This window comes from Mesocricetus auratus, unplaced genomic scaffold (genome assembly GCF_017639785.1).
Source record: "Mesocricetus auratus isolate SY011 unplaced genomic scaffold, BCM_Maur_2.0 Super-Scaffold_100676, whole genome shotgun sequence".
In the NCBI taxonomy this organism is placed as follows: Eukaryota; Metazoa; Chordata; class Mammalia; order Rodentia; family Cricetidae; genus Mesocricetus; species Mesocricetus auratus.
In genome coordinates, this window is record NW_024429266.1 from 91,131,347 (window position 1) to 91,148,442 (window position 17,096).

Consider the following 17,096-nt stretch of genomic DNA (forward strand, 5'->3'; position numbering starts at 1 on the left):
GTACCTGGGAAGAGGAAGACTCCCCTGAGGAATTGCCTAGATCAGATAGGTCTGTGGGCATTAGGGGGCATGGTCTCAATTGATAGTTGAGTAGGAGGGCCAAGCCCCCTTGGGCAAGGCCATCTCTAGATAGGTGGGCCTGGGCTGTACACTGAGGCTATTGGAGCATAGGCCTGGGAATGAGCCAGAGAACAAGCTGACAAGCAGTATTGCTCCATGGCTTCTTTTCCAGGTTCCTGCTCTGACTTCCCTTAATAATGGATTGAGACCTGGAAGTGTAAGATAAAATAAACCCTTACTCCCCCAAATTGCTTTTGGTCAGAGTGTTTCATCACAGCAACAGAAAATCAAACTAGAACAACATCAACAAAATCCAAACATTTAAAACATGCCGAGCTATTGGAGACGGCCTCTTGACAACTGACTTTCTCTGGGTTGTTAGTTTTTAGCTGCTAACTGCGGTTAATTGTGGCACTCGTGGTGGCTGTGTAGTGGACACAGTGTGATTGGATCTGCACAAGGAGGCATTCATAATCCCGCTGAACGGAGATGGGGCCTGGCTTTCTAGGCCCAAACTGACTGAGGCTGCTTGCTTGGCTACACCTAGAGCTGGGGCTAACATTGAAACTCCACACTGAAAGGTTCAGGCATTATTCTGGCCTACCCTGTTACCTGGCAAGATGCACTCAGGCAGCACTCTGGCCAGCCCAGAATTCTGTGAGAACCATGCAGGTGCAAAGGACCCCTTTAAAGGACTGACCCCTGCCCTCTTATGCTCTCTCTTACTCTAGTCTTCCTCTCCGTCTCATCTTCTCTCTTCCTCTCATCTCTCTCTCTCTCTCTCTCTCTCTCTCTCTCTCTCTCTCTCTCTCTCTCTCTCTCATCTCTGCACGGGTTGGTTACCTCTCACCCCCTTTCCCTCCCTGTCTACCAATAAAACTCCACGTGGGATCATTGGGTCACGGTTTGTGTCTCGTTACAGGGTAAACCTAGACATTTTTACAACACACACCCAGTTGCCTTTGTATTGTGGCTTTGTCATAGGTGCAGCCAAGGATCCTGTCTCACTTTGCAAGGTCCTACTCCCAAGAGTCTTGGGAAAAGGAGTTGCCGTGGAGTTCAAGTGTAAATCAAGGTTGTTTGTTTTGTGAGTTTGGTTGGACCCATCCGTCATCCAGAATATTTTAAAGGCTATACAGCTAAGTGCAGGAGGGGTGGGCATATGTCAATGGCCCCTAGAGGGCATTTAATGAACAGTCACAGTGGCCCTGAAGGGACATATGAATACAAAGCACAGTTTTAGCCTTAGCCCCTCAGAGCTTTTCCTGCATGCCTTGAAGTGTTTTGTTTTTATTCAATGAGCTCACAGTTGGTGAAGATTTGGGGTAGCGGGAGGGCCAGACCAGTTCCACCAAGAGCAAACCTGCAAATCCTGCTAATAATGAAAAGAGAAGGCTTGCTTTCAGTGTTTTCTAATTAAGGAGTTGAACTTTATAGCTGGGGACAATAAGGCTTTCCTGGGCAAGTGTAACACCCTTTATTCAGCAGGGAGCTCCACACGGCCCTTCATCTACACAAGGGCCCATTCAACTGAGAGCAAGTGCCAAGCAAATGACTAGTCACAGCCCTGGGAGATGAAGGGCCAAGAACAGGGAGGGGGATAGAGCACAATGGTCCACAGGCGCTCTGGGAGGAATAGATCCCCAAGTCCCCATTAACTTCGGAGGTGCAAATCACTCCCGACTTGTGTGCTCTACCGCTCTCCGGATCACAAGCAAGGAAGTTAACAGCCCCGTGAAACCAATGCCAAGCAGCCCCTTTGCATTCATGCACTATCAAGCCTTATGGAATAGGGCTCGCTGGGAGCTCAGATCCCCAAGGATTGTCCCAACATGTCCTTTCCCTCCTGCTTGGCTCCATTCCCATCATACCCATATACCCGAAAGGAGTAACTCTCGGTTCCTGATTGAGTTTAGGTCAAAACTACCGGCAGTTTTATATTTTGATCTTTGAATAAAGGCCTGGCCTTAGAGACTTGCCCTTGTGCAGGGAAGACCTTCATCAATTGGAAGTCAACACCGCCAAACCCCAGGACCCATCTGTTCAAAGCTAAACCGAACTCTTGGTTTAGTAGTCATACGAGCACAAGACCCTGCGGCTATCCTATGCAACTTGTCCCACCGTTGGCAGTCTAGGTTAAGAAGAGCCTTGTCACCAGAGAGTAAAGAACGTGGTGAGGCCCCTCAAACAGGAAGTGAGAACTGCAGAGCAGACAGTGTGGCAGAGTAAGAAGCCAGGGTGTTACTTACAGTATGACGGACTCGTTAGTCATCCCTTGGAAAGCATTTCCTGGTATGGTGGTTATGTGTAAGTTATCGCAGATTTCCCTTGAGGAAAGAAATGAGAAATATTTACTTTCCAAATTTTAGCTGCAAATAGACAACGATTATGCGTAGCAATCAGCCTGATACTCACAGAATGAAATTAAATTCGGAGGAGGAGATCTTCGTAACATCTGGAAGGGTTCGGATGCCTGTGTTACAGATGCTCCTAGGATTCAGGGCAAGGTGGTGACGCGGGCAGAGAGGACAGGCGATTGTCATTAGGCCATGAATAGAAAGCACATTGCAGACACTACGTTCACATTAAATTTTAGAATACTGGGTTTGGCTTTATGAGGTACACTTTTAGCTGATGAAGACGGTCAGAATTTCAAAGGCTCCATTGCCAGCTGAAGTTTCTGTAATGGTTTCTGTTTTGAGCTTTAGGGGCTGAGACCCAGCAAGCTTGCAGGTGTTTTGTCTTTGTATTTCTAGCCCATCTTTCATTTAAAGGCATTGCATTTTCCTGTTGGGTTGCAGTCATTTCCTTCTGATGACTACTTTAGTCTATGCTGTTGATAACTCCAGAAAGGAACCTTCTCCTTTGAGGTGGGGTTTTAACTCAAACATTGCAGGAAAATCTTTTTTGTTAGTTTGTTTTGTTTTTCGAGACAGGGTTTTTCTGTGTAGCTCTGGTTGTCCTGGAATTCGCTCTGTAGACCAGGGTGGCCTCAAACTCACAGAGATCCGCCTGCCTCTGCCTCCCTGAATGCTGGGATGAAAGGTGTTTGTCACTACTGCCTGGCACAGGAAGACTTATTTTATGAGAAACCTATAACTTTCCTTATTAGAAACTCTATTTAGTTACTTTGTGGTTCAGGAAGTTCTTCCTTGTGTCTCATTGGAACCACTGAACGTTTGTTGTTTTTGTGTTTGGAGATAGTTAAGGCTCCTGCCTTCTATTTAACCTCTGAAAAAGAGATGGGCTTACATGACATTGACAAATATTTCATTGTAAGAATGAGACTCCAGGTGGTGGTGGCGCATGCCTTTAATCCTAGCACTCGGGAGGCAGAGGCAGGAGTATCTCTGTGAGTACGAGACCAACCTGGTCTACAAGAACTAGTTCCAGGATAGCCTCCAAAGCCACACAGAGAAACCCTGTCTCCAGAAACCAAAAGAAAAAAGAGAAAAAAAAGAATGAGTTTCCCTCAGAGGTGTGCAGGAGCCTGGACTAGCCCCAGTGAAGTTTAAGACACGGCAGACACAGGTTCTGGACAACTGAGAGGAGCTGTGTGGCACTCTGCTGACAATAAAACACAGCTGGGTTTCTCTCCACGTTACTGTTAAGTCATTTGAATGGATGTGCAAATGGGACAAAGGTGTTCACAGTGACTCCACACCTTGACTGCACAGAGGTTAGCAGGAGGCTCAGACTGCAGCGTGGACTTGGGTTGGGGACTTCCACTTTTTGTTATGAAAAACTGATAAAGACAACAGGCTAACAAGAGGCTCTGCTGGTCAAATTTTTGACTGGGTTATCCTTAATGCCTTCTAAAGTGGCGGACACTTATGCGCCCATGCTCCCCCGGAGGATGGGAAACACAGCGCTTGGGCTTACAATATTTATAATTATCCATGGAGGACAAACTACACCTCAGCCAGGTGCAGCTTCTGCATGGCATCTGGGATCAAGGCTGATGGTGTAGGGCATCACAGAGTACTCCCTTCCCTCATCCTCCGCCTTCTTTTTTCCTCCTCACTTAAGTGATGGTGGCAACTTTTCTGTGTGGTAGGGATGACTTGTTATGTGGGAAGATTCATTGTCATGTAGCTATAGACTTTGGGAAATTTTAGCAATTTCACATTACTGGTGGGGCTGGTTGCTGTTTGGGCTATGGTGGGACTCAGCTTGTCAGCCTAACCAGTAGACTTTGGTTGGATTTAGTGGGGTATGCAAAATGGTTGAGCTGATGTGGTACAGTGTCTGCCTCAGGCAATACTTAGAAAGTTTTCCCTTGATGAAAGAATGAACAAAGGGGAGCAAAGAGAGGAAATTCCCGTCATGCAATGGGAGAAATCAAACTGGAACCACTTCTCCCAGCTTTATTTGCAGTCACTCACCTTTGAAGCTCTGATTTGTCCTTTATGAAGTGTTGTGAATCACCCTCCACCCCATTCCCATTTCCAGCTTTGAAAACCACTGCACAGGGGTGATGTTCTCCTCAGGTGTGTGGGGCAGAGGGAATATTGGGAGTCACTTACATAGGTGTGAAAACTCCCAGCATGGCAACAAAGAAGAAACACCCATTATATTTAAATGAGAAGGCTAGTAAGGAGGGACATGCTAACAGTGTTGTCTGTAGGTTAAAAAAGTTCTTCAAGGGACTGGCTCAGGGGCTAAGTGGTTGAGAATGCTTGCTGCTCTTCCAGAAGACCAGAGTTCAATTCCCAGCACCCATGTCAGGCAGCTCACAACCTCCTGTAACTAAGCTCCAGGGGATTTGAAGTCCTCGTTGTGCCTCTGTGGACATTCCACTCATATGCAAACCCACACATATACACGTGATTTCAAAAACGAAACAAAATAAAAATCTTCAGCGTTTTGATCACTTCCAGTTTCACCAGCTACCCATCTTCCCCTCTACAAAGGCTTAAAAAGAAAGTTTCTCACAGGTATTTCAATCGAGGGAGGTTTGTAAAAGCACCGGGTTCGATGTTTACCAGGTTTTTGGTATTCTGTATCAGTCTGTAGGGAGAGAACGGAAAATGGGCAGTGGCTTAATAGATGTTGGAACCCATGGCACTGGTCACCAGGCATTCTTAACTAAAATCCTGCTGATGAAATCAACTACCATCATGTGCCTAAGACAAGCTCCTGGAACTAAAATCAACTACCACCATGTGTCCTGCAGGCCCGGCCAGCTATTTCCAAGAAGCTATGCCTACCCTTCCAAAGAGGGCAGGCATAGTCACCTTAGCTGGGCATTTATCTATTCATGGGTCTACTTCTGTGCCTTCTACCAGGTAACAGGGTCCAGGTTGTTAGAGGTCCTGGTCAAATAGAGCTTGGAGCATGCACACTGGGAATGATGGGAGGTGCTACTCTCAGGAGGATGAACGACTAATCATCGTCCCTTGGAGGCAAACTGGTTTCTCTTTGTACTGAGGTAAGCATGCTGAAAAGTTATCCACATGGGGATGCAGAACCGCACAGGGCAGAGGCCTTGGGGTTTAGATTTCTAGAATCTTATGCCCATTCTGTAGACACTTTGCTATGTAGGATTCCCACCCTCCTAGTTTGCCTGAGCTGGTGTGTTTTCTATAAACAATAATGCTAACACCCTCCCCTATTATTCTTAACCCCTCCCCCATCTGGTTCTTTCCCCACAGTTAGCACCCCCTTCTGCTTTTCTCTTACATGTGATCCATCATTAGCATGGGTTCTGAGAAGTAAATGTGGTTCATGCTAGAGTCTCTGCCAGTGTTGATGGTGGAAACTGATTTGTGTCTGAAGAGTAACAGGATGTGAATGGGATCTAGTTTTTCTGATTCCAACTCAGATGCTCCTTCTAGCACACCCTAGTGACTATTGAGGCTCGGAACATCGGTATAGGGTTTGGATGCTATAGACGGGAGTGGTATTCTAGGGTAGCTTTTCCAGTACCGAAGAAAGCAATCATCAGTCAGACGTGGGAGAGATAGGAACTGTTTCCTCCCTAAGGTCCTCTGAGGTCTAACCACACATCACTCACTCACGCAGTCATTCATTCTATCCGCATCCTTGAATGTCTAGTGATGGAGCACTACCCTAGCTACTCAAGGTACTACCGTAGACAGAGCACAAAGACTGCCTGAAGCTAGCATGTTGAGTCTCAGGGCCTCCTGTAGGAATCCACAGGCATCCCCTGCAGAATGCTTTGTTTTTCTTTCAGCTGATGTCTTGCTCTGTTTATCACTTGCTGTCCTGATGGTGCTATGGCATTCTCAGGGAAGCCTGTTAACGCCGCGGACTTTCAGGTCTGGCGTTGCACCATCGTCTACAAAGTAATGAACCCTGTGTACTATTTGCAGTAAATTCAGGCTGTTTCCTTAGAATTTACATGCCTATCGTTTGGCTTTTTCTGTAATTGTCTGGCGAGTTACTCTCACTTCTCTGGCTGTACTGTCATGTCCTGGTGGATAATTGTATTTCAGCGCCTGTGTCCCAGAAGCTCCAGGGCCCAGACAGGCATACAGCAGGTGCTCGTGCACTTATCAATTAATTAATCTGCTTAGATAGTTATTCACTGGACCATTGGTGGAAGCCTTCTGGTATAATGGAAACTATACAAGCTTTGGAGAAAGGCGGGTTGCAGTTCAGCCTCACACCGGCCAGTGTCTACAGCATCCACACACTCCCAGCTTCTACTTCTTTCTCTGAACAAGATGGTTGTTGTCTAGCTGCGAGAGCAAAGATACAACCTAGAGGAAATGCCACGCATAGGAGCTCAGAGATACTTGATGTAAACCTCTTCCCTTCCTTTCGACTTGCCTATGGGGGGGATTTGAGGGTGCTGCCAGAAACCCAGGATGGAGTCCCCAGAGGGGGCACAAAAAGCCTGGTTTGAAGGTCATGTGACCTGGTGCCTAGTTCAGCTCTGGTACTAACCTGCTGCTGTATGATGTTAAGCGAGTGATTAATGCTCTGGGGCCACAGGTTCATCACCTGGAAGCCGATGTGAGTCACTCTTACCCCATCCCTTTGAGGTGGGCATGTCTGTGTATGATCATTTGAAAAATTCACTTTAAAATTTTTTTAATTTATTTTAAATCCTGACCTCTCTGCTCTCCTCCTGTTCCCTCCCCTCACCTCCTCTTTGCCCTCCCCTTCAGTCTACTTCCCCTCTGTTTCTGTTTAGAAAAGGGCAGGCCTCCCATGAGTATCAACAAAGCTCGGCATATCAAGTTGCAGTAAGACTAATCACCTTCCCTTGTATTAACACTGGGTAAGGCAATCCAGCATGAGGAACAGGTTCCCAAGAGCCAGCAAAGCCCCAGGGACAGCCCTGCTTCCAATGTTAGGAGTCCGACAAGAAGACCAAGCTACATTGCTGTCACATATATGTAGAGGGCCTAGGACAGTCCCATGCAGGTTCCCTGGTAGTTGGTTCAGACTCTGAGTTCCAGTGAGCCAAGTTAATTGTTTCTGTGGGTTTTCGTGTGATGTCCTTGACCCCCTCTGGTTCCTACCATCCTTCCTCCCTCTCTTCAGCAGGATTCCATGATCTCAGCCTAATGTTTGGCTGTGGGTCTCTGCATCTGTTTCTATCAGTTATTGGATAAAGGCTCTCTGATGACAATTGTGGTAGTCACCAATCTGATCACAGGCGATGTTAAGTTCAGGCTAAGGCTATGCATCCACTATTGCTAGGAGTCTTAGCTGGGGCATCCTTGTAGATTCCTAGGAGTTTCCCTTGCATTAGATTTCTACCTGACCCCAAAATGCTCCCACCTCCCGGCCTTTTCCAGTTTCGCTTTTAGTACTCTCCCCTTCCATCCACCACCCAACTGGATCCTTCAAGCTCCTATCCCTACCCTCCACCCCTACCCAGTCCACCTAGGAGAGCTCTTCTATTTCCCCTTCCCAGGAAGATCCACGTGCCCCACCCCTTGGGCCCTCCTTGTTACCTAGCCTCTCTGGGGCTATGGACTGTAGCCTGGTTATCCTTTACAGAAACACCTACTTTAAAGAATAAATCCAGCAATAACAACACCAATACAGCCCAATGAGTTCAGCGTTCACAGGCTTAACACAAGGCTTGTCATGGTTGATATTAAGGAAGCACTTAAACTTGAAAGAATGAATATGTCTCAACAGTCCCTGCTGAACCAACTCTTGATCCCTGAGCCCTTATCCAACTTCCCACTTCCTCCAAGTGTTCCATACCCCCACCCCCAACCCCCATAAGGCAAGAGGAACTACTTGGCAGGACTTCACAATGTCAATTTTAATTTCCAGCATTGTGTTGTGATGTTTCAGAGCTTACACAGCTCCTAGGGAGAAGCAGTTGTCACCATGGCAACCTTCGGGCCACTGCAGTGAGAGACATTAGTGCCTCCCCAGAACTAGTAATTGTTACAGTCTTTTCCTCTCGGATTCCTAGCATTGGATGCTTGAGCACAAATACCAAGTGGGCTCCCACCAGCCAGGGTGATAGTGTACAGCAATAAACTATCTGTTAGCTGATGCTTACATTTCAGACAAATTGAGGAGGTTGTCAAAGGCATTAGCTTCTATCCTTTCCAGGGAGTCACTCTGAGAGATTTCACTGGGGAAGAGGAAAAATAAAAAAAAAAAAGAAGAAGAAAGAAACGTGAGAGAAATGATCAGAAATGATTATGTCCTTGTAATAATGATTTCCGTGTGGGACCCAGTCACTGATTGCTCCCGTGTCCTCTGAGAAGGAATGTGAGTGTCCAAGTTGTTCCTACATCACTAAGGGCTAACATTTCCCTTTGGGGCACCAATGAGAGTCTACAACTCTAGTGCATTTGAACTGTGAGTTGCAGTCATCCCTATTTAGATGAAAGTCTATTCTCTTGTTTGTCTGAGTCATACATTTTTGGAATTTGCGTAGGCCCTTAAAAAAATCTCTGATCTGGTTTCTGCTCTGGACAGCAATAACCTAATAGAATTTACATGAAGGTTCAAGCTGTGGTTGAGGTCTCTGAGGTACTGGTCCATCACTCCAGTAAGGCCTGAATTTGGGTTGAATTAGTTGTTTCTTGGCTTTTCCAAAGCCTTTTCTGAGGTTCCTTCAAGGTAGTTACATCCTACACATGATGCTGTCAGATCACTCATGGGTTCTAGTTATCCTTTTCCTCCAGTGGCTCACTCTTTGAGCAAATTCAAGATAAGAAACACTTTCTATTCTTTTTTGAGTCCCTGGTGGCTTCATCTTGCCTGGTACATGCCTAGAGATCGAAGGAATATGGGAGCAAATAGACTCCCGATTAAATGTATTTCTTAAGAAAGGCATGAATGTAAATGAATCAGTTTTGTCATACATCAAACCCAAGCGTGGTGGTGCTAATGTCACAACCCCCACAAAAGCTGCCCTTTGCTGCCAGCTGAGAAGAAAAGTCTCCACTTCACAAGTGTGGATTTATGTATTTCTTTTCTTTTTTAAGTTCACATTTCATTTATTTGTTCATCCATGTAATAATTATACTTTGAAGGCCCCTAAGGGCAAAGTATCAGTTTAGACCCAGTTAATTAGACGGTTTAGTCTGACTGGACCTATGTGTCTTAGTCTTAGTCTTAGTCTTAGGGAAGTTGCTTACACGTGGGTTTGTGTATTTCTGAGGTTAATGCTAACTGAAAGCATTAGACTCCAGGAGAGCTTAGCCCACAGGAAGGTAGAGCCTAAGGCAGCATCACTGGATGGCTCTTGGCCTCTTTCATCTCATCCCTATCAGATTCCTGCTTATTTAACTGTGCCTGCTTTTCTCAGGAGGAGGTACCCAAGCATTAAAAGTCATGGAAGCTCAGCATCTAAACTTCAGAGGAGAGCACCGGACAGCCTGGCAAACCCACACCCGCAACTTGCAGGGAGTCACTCTCCTGTAAGACACACTGTTATTGAGGACTTGGAGTTTAAAAGATTTATTTTGTGTTGTGCGTATGTCTCTCTGTGTGTACGTGAGTGTGTGTGAGGATACCTTCAGAGGCCAGGAGGCAGCGTTGGATGCTCCCAGGACTCGAGTTCCAGGCAGCTATGAGTCACACAACATGGATGCTGAGAACCGAACCCCAGTCCCTAGCAAGAGCAGGATGTCGTACTTTTGATGGTAGTATTTTTAATGTCCTCATTGCTTGCTAATGACAAGGAGTAGCAGAGGGGCCCTGTGGAGCTAAGATGGTGTGAGGTCTTGCTTAGGTATGCAAATCTACTTTGGCCATCACTTGGATTATTTGGGGGTAGCCTGTGGGGGAGGAGATGGCGGCTGAGCCAGTTTGGCTCAGGCTAATGTTGATGAGGGTCCTGCAAAGCTTCCCCCTTATCTGCTATGAGGTCTTTTGCTCTGGAAGCTGAAACCCAGGAACAAGAGGCAGAAGTTCCCCCCTGAAGAACACGAGATCATACGGCATCATCGGCTGCTTCACGCTTCTGTTCACGCTTTTCATCAGCACAGCTATAAACCCTGGGCTTTTGTCAGGCACTTATTATACTTTAGATACAATGATTACCTTATGATGCACAATAAACTTCTAACATATTTTCATCCATGTGGGAGTTACCAAAAAAAAGCGACATTGGGGAATGGCTGCTGTAGCAGAAGGGAAACTTTCATGATCAGAATCTATCTCTTTTCTACTTAAAAAGGATATCATCGCTTATCAAAATGCATTCAATTATTTGAAGTAAGGTTAATTATCCAGATTTTAATGACTCTCGAAAAATCATACCATTTCTTCAAAGGCTGCTAGGTACTGTTTGTATTATAAGAGATAAAAATAGTTGGGTTTCCTAAACACAGTTTCTCTCCTGGAAAAATTATCCCCTTTCAACTGTTTTTCTCTTAGGAAAAAAATTCATTATTTCAATTATAAATGTCTTTTGATGTGCGGAATCTTACTTACATTTTTACGACCTCATTAAGTCCCTTGAAAGCCTGAGATGGGATCACTTTGACAGGGAGATAGGTGAGTGATCTGGAAATGAAAGAAGAAAAGGTAAAAGCTTAAGGGTTGTGACTGGCTGTTTTTCAAGTTCATGAATAGTGTGTGTATGTATGTGTGTGTGCACGTGCGTGCGCGTGTGTACTCACACTTGCTACTGGACTCCAGTTTAATCATCTAACTTCTATCAGTAGGAGATTAAGCCAGGAGTCATTCTTGGCCCTTATCAAAATGGGTCCCTCTACCTTGTTATACAGCCCTGAGCATGCCACTTAAACACTCAGTTTCAGGCTCTTCCTCAATACAACTGGAATAACAATTCCCAACTTGTAGGTTGTTGAGAGATCTCATCTGGATTAGTCCCAAACAGGGCATGGCACCAAGTAAATAGTCACCAACAGTTCTGAAGCATTGTGCTTGGTTTGGTATTGAAGTGGACAAGAAGCTGTTTGGGGTGGCTAAGGAAACAATGGTGGAATGACAATCAGAAACCCCGTGAGTGGGAGAAGGAAAGATCCACTGGGAATAGTTTCTGTCTCAGCCTCCATCAGCCTCCAATCAGCAGGTGGCTGATTCTGGCCTCTGCATCTGGTCACTTCCCTCCTTTGGTTCACTCCCCTGGGCATCTCACGGCATCCGGGGGAGTATCTATGGGAGGGTTACCTTCAGACACTCAAAGCCATAGGGACTACCTGCATGTTCTTACAGTTGTCCCCGGAGCTGTGCAGGACTTGAGTATTGAGAAAAGAGTGACAGTCAACTACAGCAAAACCAGTGGATGGGTGACGTGTGACCATCAGAGGAACCTGATGTAAGGTAAGTCAGGTGATGCATCTTCAAGGTGAGGAAGGTTATCCAGCTATTGATTGAATATCTGCAATGTCTCACGATGCTTGTGCCCAAGGTTATGAAGGAAATAGATCAGGACATTTCTGGTAACAGGACACATGTGAGAACCATGGTTGCTTAACCACCCAGAAAGCTCACGTCCTCTCTGATAGCAGACTTCAGCCAGTGACAGAGGGAACTTGCTGCCTCCATAAGCTGCCTTGTGAGTGACGCCCATCTATAACTTTATTTAATCCACATGACAGTAGGATGGAGGAGTGAAATGCATACTTCCCTTTGACAACAGGAGAAATTCGGACACAAAGAGACTGAGTGCACGGACCAGGGCAACAACCATGCCGATGCTTCAAAACGCCTTTCCTCTGGGCACTGAAGGGGACATTTGAATCCTAACCTTTTCTTACGGAAGAGTGTTCTAGAGTGTTCTACCCTCCCTGTTCCTCTCACAAACCCATTCACCAGCAATTCCTTCCTCAGAGATAATTCAGAGGAATTTCTGCAACTTCATTTCTGGACACGGCTCTCACTCAACAGTTTCTTAGAGACCATGCAGTCCCACTAAGCACCCCCGCTCCCTACCCCTGTATTATTTAACCAGAGCTCCCAGAACAGCAGGGGCAGTGGAGTGAGAAACCTTGCCATGGCATGTTTGCTTCCTATATTTCTCCTGGAATCATGTCTGCTTGGCTTACTGATTAAAAACACAGTTTTATTGCTCTCCGCACTGCCATGCCAATAAATTTCCAAAAGAGAAAGCTGTATTCTACTGTGCCCCACGCAACATCAATAAAACTGACAGCCAAATGCCGATTCCAGGATCTTTATTGCTGGGGATAATGCAGCACAGAACATATTTTGGAGAGTGTTTACATAAAAGCTTCAGCGGAACTCTTCAGAGCTGTTTATTCATGCAAATGGAGCCCACAGCTGAAGCCCTTGGGCAGACAGCCTCCTCTTCCAAATGGGAGCATGCTGTGGTTCCCTCAGGAGCAGTTTGGTTTAGATTTGACCAGGGAGGTGGCCTGAGCTCTTGATTGATGCAGGGTTCAGGGACGAGGAGCAAGGGTTGGGCAGAACTGAGAGTAGCTGTAGATCATGCCCTGGCTGTCCCCAGTGCAAGATGAAATTTTGCAGTTGATGTCGACTCTACAGAGCCAGGGAGGCAGCTGAGACGAGAATGAAGAGTCTCCACCATCACAAGGACCACTGAGAACAGTGGGTGTGGCTAGGTGAGGAGAGACGCCTGGGGCCGGAGGATGAGGGGAGAAGCAGAGTGAGGAGGTGCCCGCTGCTTTCACGGATGTGTTCTCACAAAGCAGCGTGGAGAACATAGACCCCAAATGACTTCCACCAGCACATATTTTATTCCAAGTTGTCATGTTTTCATCTCTGACTTGTCTTCAATTGACAGCATCTTCTGGGCCATCACTTGTCTGTTTTTCATCTCTGTAAAGCAACCATTCATGATGTCGCCCATTTTTTTGATTAAATATTGACACATAGTTATGAGGGGCACTGTGACATTTTCACACAGGCATACAATGCATACTGGGCAGATGGAGTAATTGGTACACACCCACCACCTCAAACAAGCTGCATTTCTCTGTGTTGGAAATTGGGAGACACTGGAAACCCTCTCTCCTTACTGTGTTGAAACAGTCAATTAATTGTTACCATAGTTAACCTATTGTGCTGTAGGATGGCACCCAGAGTTCTTCCTCCTTCCTGGCTGTGATTTTTAAATACACATTCGGAAGTCCTTCCCTTGAGGGTGCTCCCTTCCTGGTGGATACCTCTGGTGGAATTATTCCTCCTCCCCAGCTGTGATGAGTTGATACCCATTTGGAAATCCTCCTTTTGAGGGTGCTCCCTTCCTGGTGGATGCCTCTGGTGGAATTATTCCTCCTCCCCAGCTGTGATGAGTTGATACCCATTTGGAAATCCTCCTTTTGAGGGTGCTCTCTTCCTGGTGGATGCCTCGATTATTCTTTCTGTGGTCCCAGGAGCTATTAGCAGTGGGAACAATTATCTAAATAAGCCCACAATCCTATTCCCAAGAACACTAAACACCTAAAGTAAAACAGATGCGCATAGTTTAGGATTGTTACCGATCCCGAGTGAGGAAGAACAGAAGTCAGAAAAGGGGATTCAGAAATTAAAGTCAGAGACTTGAGTGGCCAATGATCATGCTACCCCAATGAAGACATACATTCAATTAAGTCCCTGTACCCCAGAAGCAAAAGGAGAAGAAAATTTTGTATTTTGATTGATTGGCTCATTTCCTTTTCATTCATTCATTCATTCATTCATTTATTCATTCATTCATTTTCTGAAGTTAGACATACTTTCATTCCAAAAAAAAGTGACTACCAGGAACGCCCATGGAAAAGTTGATAAGGAGTAGAATCGAGGGAGAGGCAGGAAGAGGCCAGAGTGAGGCCTCTCCAGGCCTCCAGAAAAGAATGGGGGCTATGCACAGCAGAGAAGGCAAAGGAAGGCGGAGCTGTTCCATCTATAGCAAGTGGAGGGCACATCTCTCCCTAGGGACAGGGATGCAAGGGTGGGGACCTGCTGCACTTGGCTTCTTTTTAATCTTTAGGGTCCCACCACCCAGCTTCCAAATAAATGCACAGGGACTTACTCTTATTTATGAATGCCAAGCCTTAGTTTGGCTTGCTTGTAGTCTGAGTTTTTCTGACTTATATTATCCCATTTCTCTTTAACAGCATTTTGCCTCTGGACCTTTTACCTTCCTTTATTCTATATATCTTCTCCTTTTACTCCATGGCTGGCTGTGTGGTTGTGTGGCCGTGTGACTGTGTGGCTGTGTGACTGTATGGCTGTGTGGTTGTGTGGTTGTGTGACTGTGTGGCTGTGTGGCTCTGTGACTGTGTGACTGTGTGGTTGTGTGACTGTGTAACTGTGTGACTGACTGTGTGACTGTGTGACTGTGTGGCTGTGTGACTGTGTGGCTGTGTGACTGTGTGACTGTGTGACTGACTGTGTGACTGTGTGACTGTGTGACTGACTGCGTGACTGTGTGACTGTGTGACTGTGTGACTGTGTGACTGTGTGGCTGTGTGGCTGTGTGACTGTGTGACTGACTGCGTGACTGTGTGACTGTGTGGCTGTGTGACTGACTGTGTGACTGTGTAACTGTGTGACTGACTGTGTGACTGTGTGACTGTGTGACTGACTGTGACTGTGTAGCTGTGTGGCTGTGTGGCTGTGTGGCTGTGTAGCTGTGTGGCTGTGTGGCTGTGTGACTGTGTGGCTGTGTGGCTGTGTGGCTGTGTGACTGACTGTGTGACTGTGTGACTGTGTGACTGTGTGACTGTGTGGCTGTGTGACTGTGTGACTGTGTGACTGACTGTGACTGTGTGACTGTGTGACTGTGTGACTGTGTGACTGTGTGGCTGTGTGACTGTGTGGCTGTGTGACTGTGTGACTGACTGTGTGACTGTGTGACTGTGTGACTGACTGTGTGACTGACTGTGTGACTGACTGTGACTGTGTGGCTGTGTGGCTGTGTGACTGTGTGGCTGTGTGACTGTGTGACTGTGTGACTGTGTGACTGTGTGACTGTGTGACTGACTGTGACTGTGTGGCTGTGTGACTGTGTGACTGTGTGGCTGTGTGACTGTGTGACTGTGTGACTGTGTGGCTGTGTGACTGTGTGACTGTGTGACTGTGTGACTGTGTGACTGTGTGACTGACTGTGTGACTGTGTGACTGACTGTGTGACTGTGTGACTGACTGTGTGACTGTGTGGCTGTGTGACTGTGTGACTGACTGTGTGGCTGTGTGACTGTGTGACTGACTGTGTGACTGTGTGACTGTGTGACTGTGTGGCTGTGTGACTGTGTGACTGTGTGACTGACTGTGACTGTGTGACTGTGTGACTGTGTGACTGTGTGACTGTGTGGCTGTGTGACTGTGTGGCTGTGTGACTGTGTGACTGACTGTGTGACTGTGTGACTGTGTGACTGACTGTGTGACTGACTGTGTGACTGACTGTGACTGTGTGGCTGTGTGGCTGTGTGACTGTGTGGCTGTGTGACTGTGTGACTGTGTGACTGTGTGACTGTGTGACTGTGTGACTGACTGTGACTGTGTGGCTGTGTGACTGTGTGACTGTGTGGCTGTGTGACTGTGTGACTGTGTGACTGTGTGGCTGTGTGACTGTGTGACTGTGTGACTGTGTGACTGTGTGACTGTGTGACTGACTGTGTGACTGTGTGACTGACTGTGTGACTGTGTGACTGACTGTGTGACTGTGTGGCTGTGTGACTGTGTGACTGACTGTGTGACTGTGTGGCTGTGTGACTGTGTGACTGACTGTGTGACTGTGTGACTGTGTGACTGTGTGACTGTGTGGCTGTGTGACTGTGTGGCTGTGTGGCTGTGTGACTGTGTGACTGTGTGGCTGTGTGACTGTGTGACTGTGTGACTCTGTGACTGTGTGACTGTGTGGCTGTGTGGCTGTGTGACTGACTGTGTGACTGTGTGACTGTGTGACTGTGTGACTGTGTGGCTGTGTGACTGTGTGACTGTGTGGCTGTGTGGCTGTGTGACTGTGTGACTGACTGTGACTGTGTGGCTGTGTGGCTGTGTGACTGTGTGGCTGTGTGACTGTGTGACTGTGTGACTGTGTGGCTGTGTGGCTGTGTGGCTGTGTGACTGTGTGGCTGTGTGGTTGACCCCTGGCATCCTCCTCTACTTCTCTTTTTCTCGATCTTCCCCCTTCCCTAAAGATTTCTCCTCCTATTTATTCTCTCTGCCTGCCAATCCTCTCCTGTCTTGCTATTCGCTGTTCAGCTCTTTATTAGATCAGTTGTTTTAGGCAGGCAAAGTAACACAGTTTTGCAGAGTTAAAACAAATGCAACATAAAAGAATGCAACACATCTTTACACCACTAAACAAATATTCCAACAGCATAAATGAATGTAACACATCTTAAACTAATTTTCCACAGCAATCTGGTGATTCAGAACAAGGAAAAGCCGCAAGGGCCTCTAAAGCTTCTAGGCAGCTGCCAGGATAAAGAAGCAAGGAATCTAGGATGAGTGGGAGGAATCAGTGTCCACGAGAGTCCAACTTACAACATGTGCTGTTCTCTGAGTGGACAGCCGAGGAACCACAGATGTTGCATCAATTTCACCTTTCAATCTTAACATTTGAGACTTGGGTTTTTCCATCATGCACTACAGGTGACACCTGGATTATGACACACCCAACTTGCCTGTGGCATGAGGTTACA

At 46.6% G+C, this 17,096-nt stretch overlaps 1 protein-coding gene across 2 annotated transcripts in view; it reads right to left on the minus strand.

The window, feature by feature from the left end:
* Lhcgr (luteinizing hormone/choriogonadotropin receptor) overlaps positions 1-17,096 on the minus strand; it is a 53,809-nt gene that overhangs the window by 23,806 nt on the left and 12,907 nt on the right. For both annotated transcript variants that reach the window (XM_005077287.3, XM_040738928.1), the window contains exons 2-6: positions 10,948-11,019; positions 8,558-8,632; positions 4,996-5,070; positions 2,476-2,550; positions 2,310-2,387 (exon numbers count right to left, since the gene is read on the minus strand). In XM_005077287.3, the coding sequence (XP_005077344.2) occupies positions 2,310-2,387; positions 2,476-2,550; positions 4,996-5,070; positions 8,558-8,632; positions 10,948-11,019 (375 nt within the window). The remainder of the gene's footprint in view (positions 1-2,309; positions 2,388-2,475; positions 2,551-4,995; positions 5,071-8,557; positions 8,633-10,947; positions 11,020-17,096) is intronic.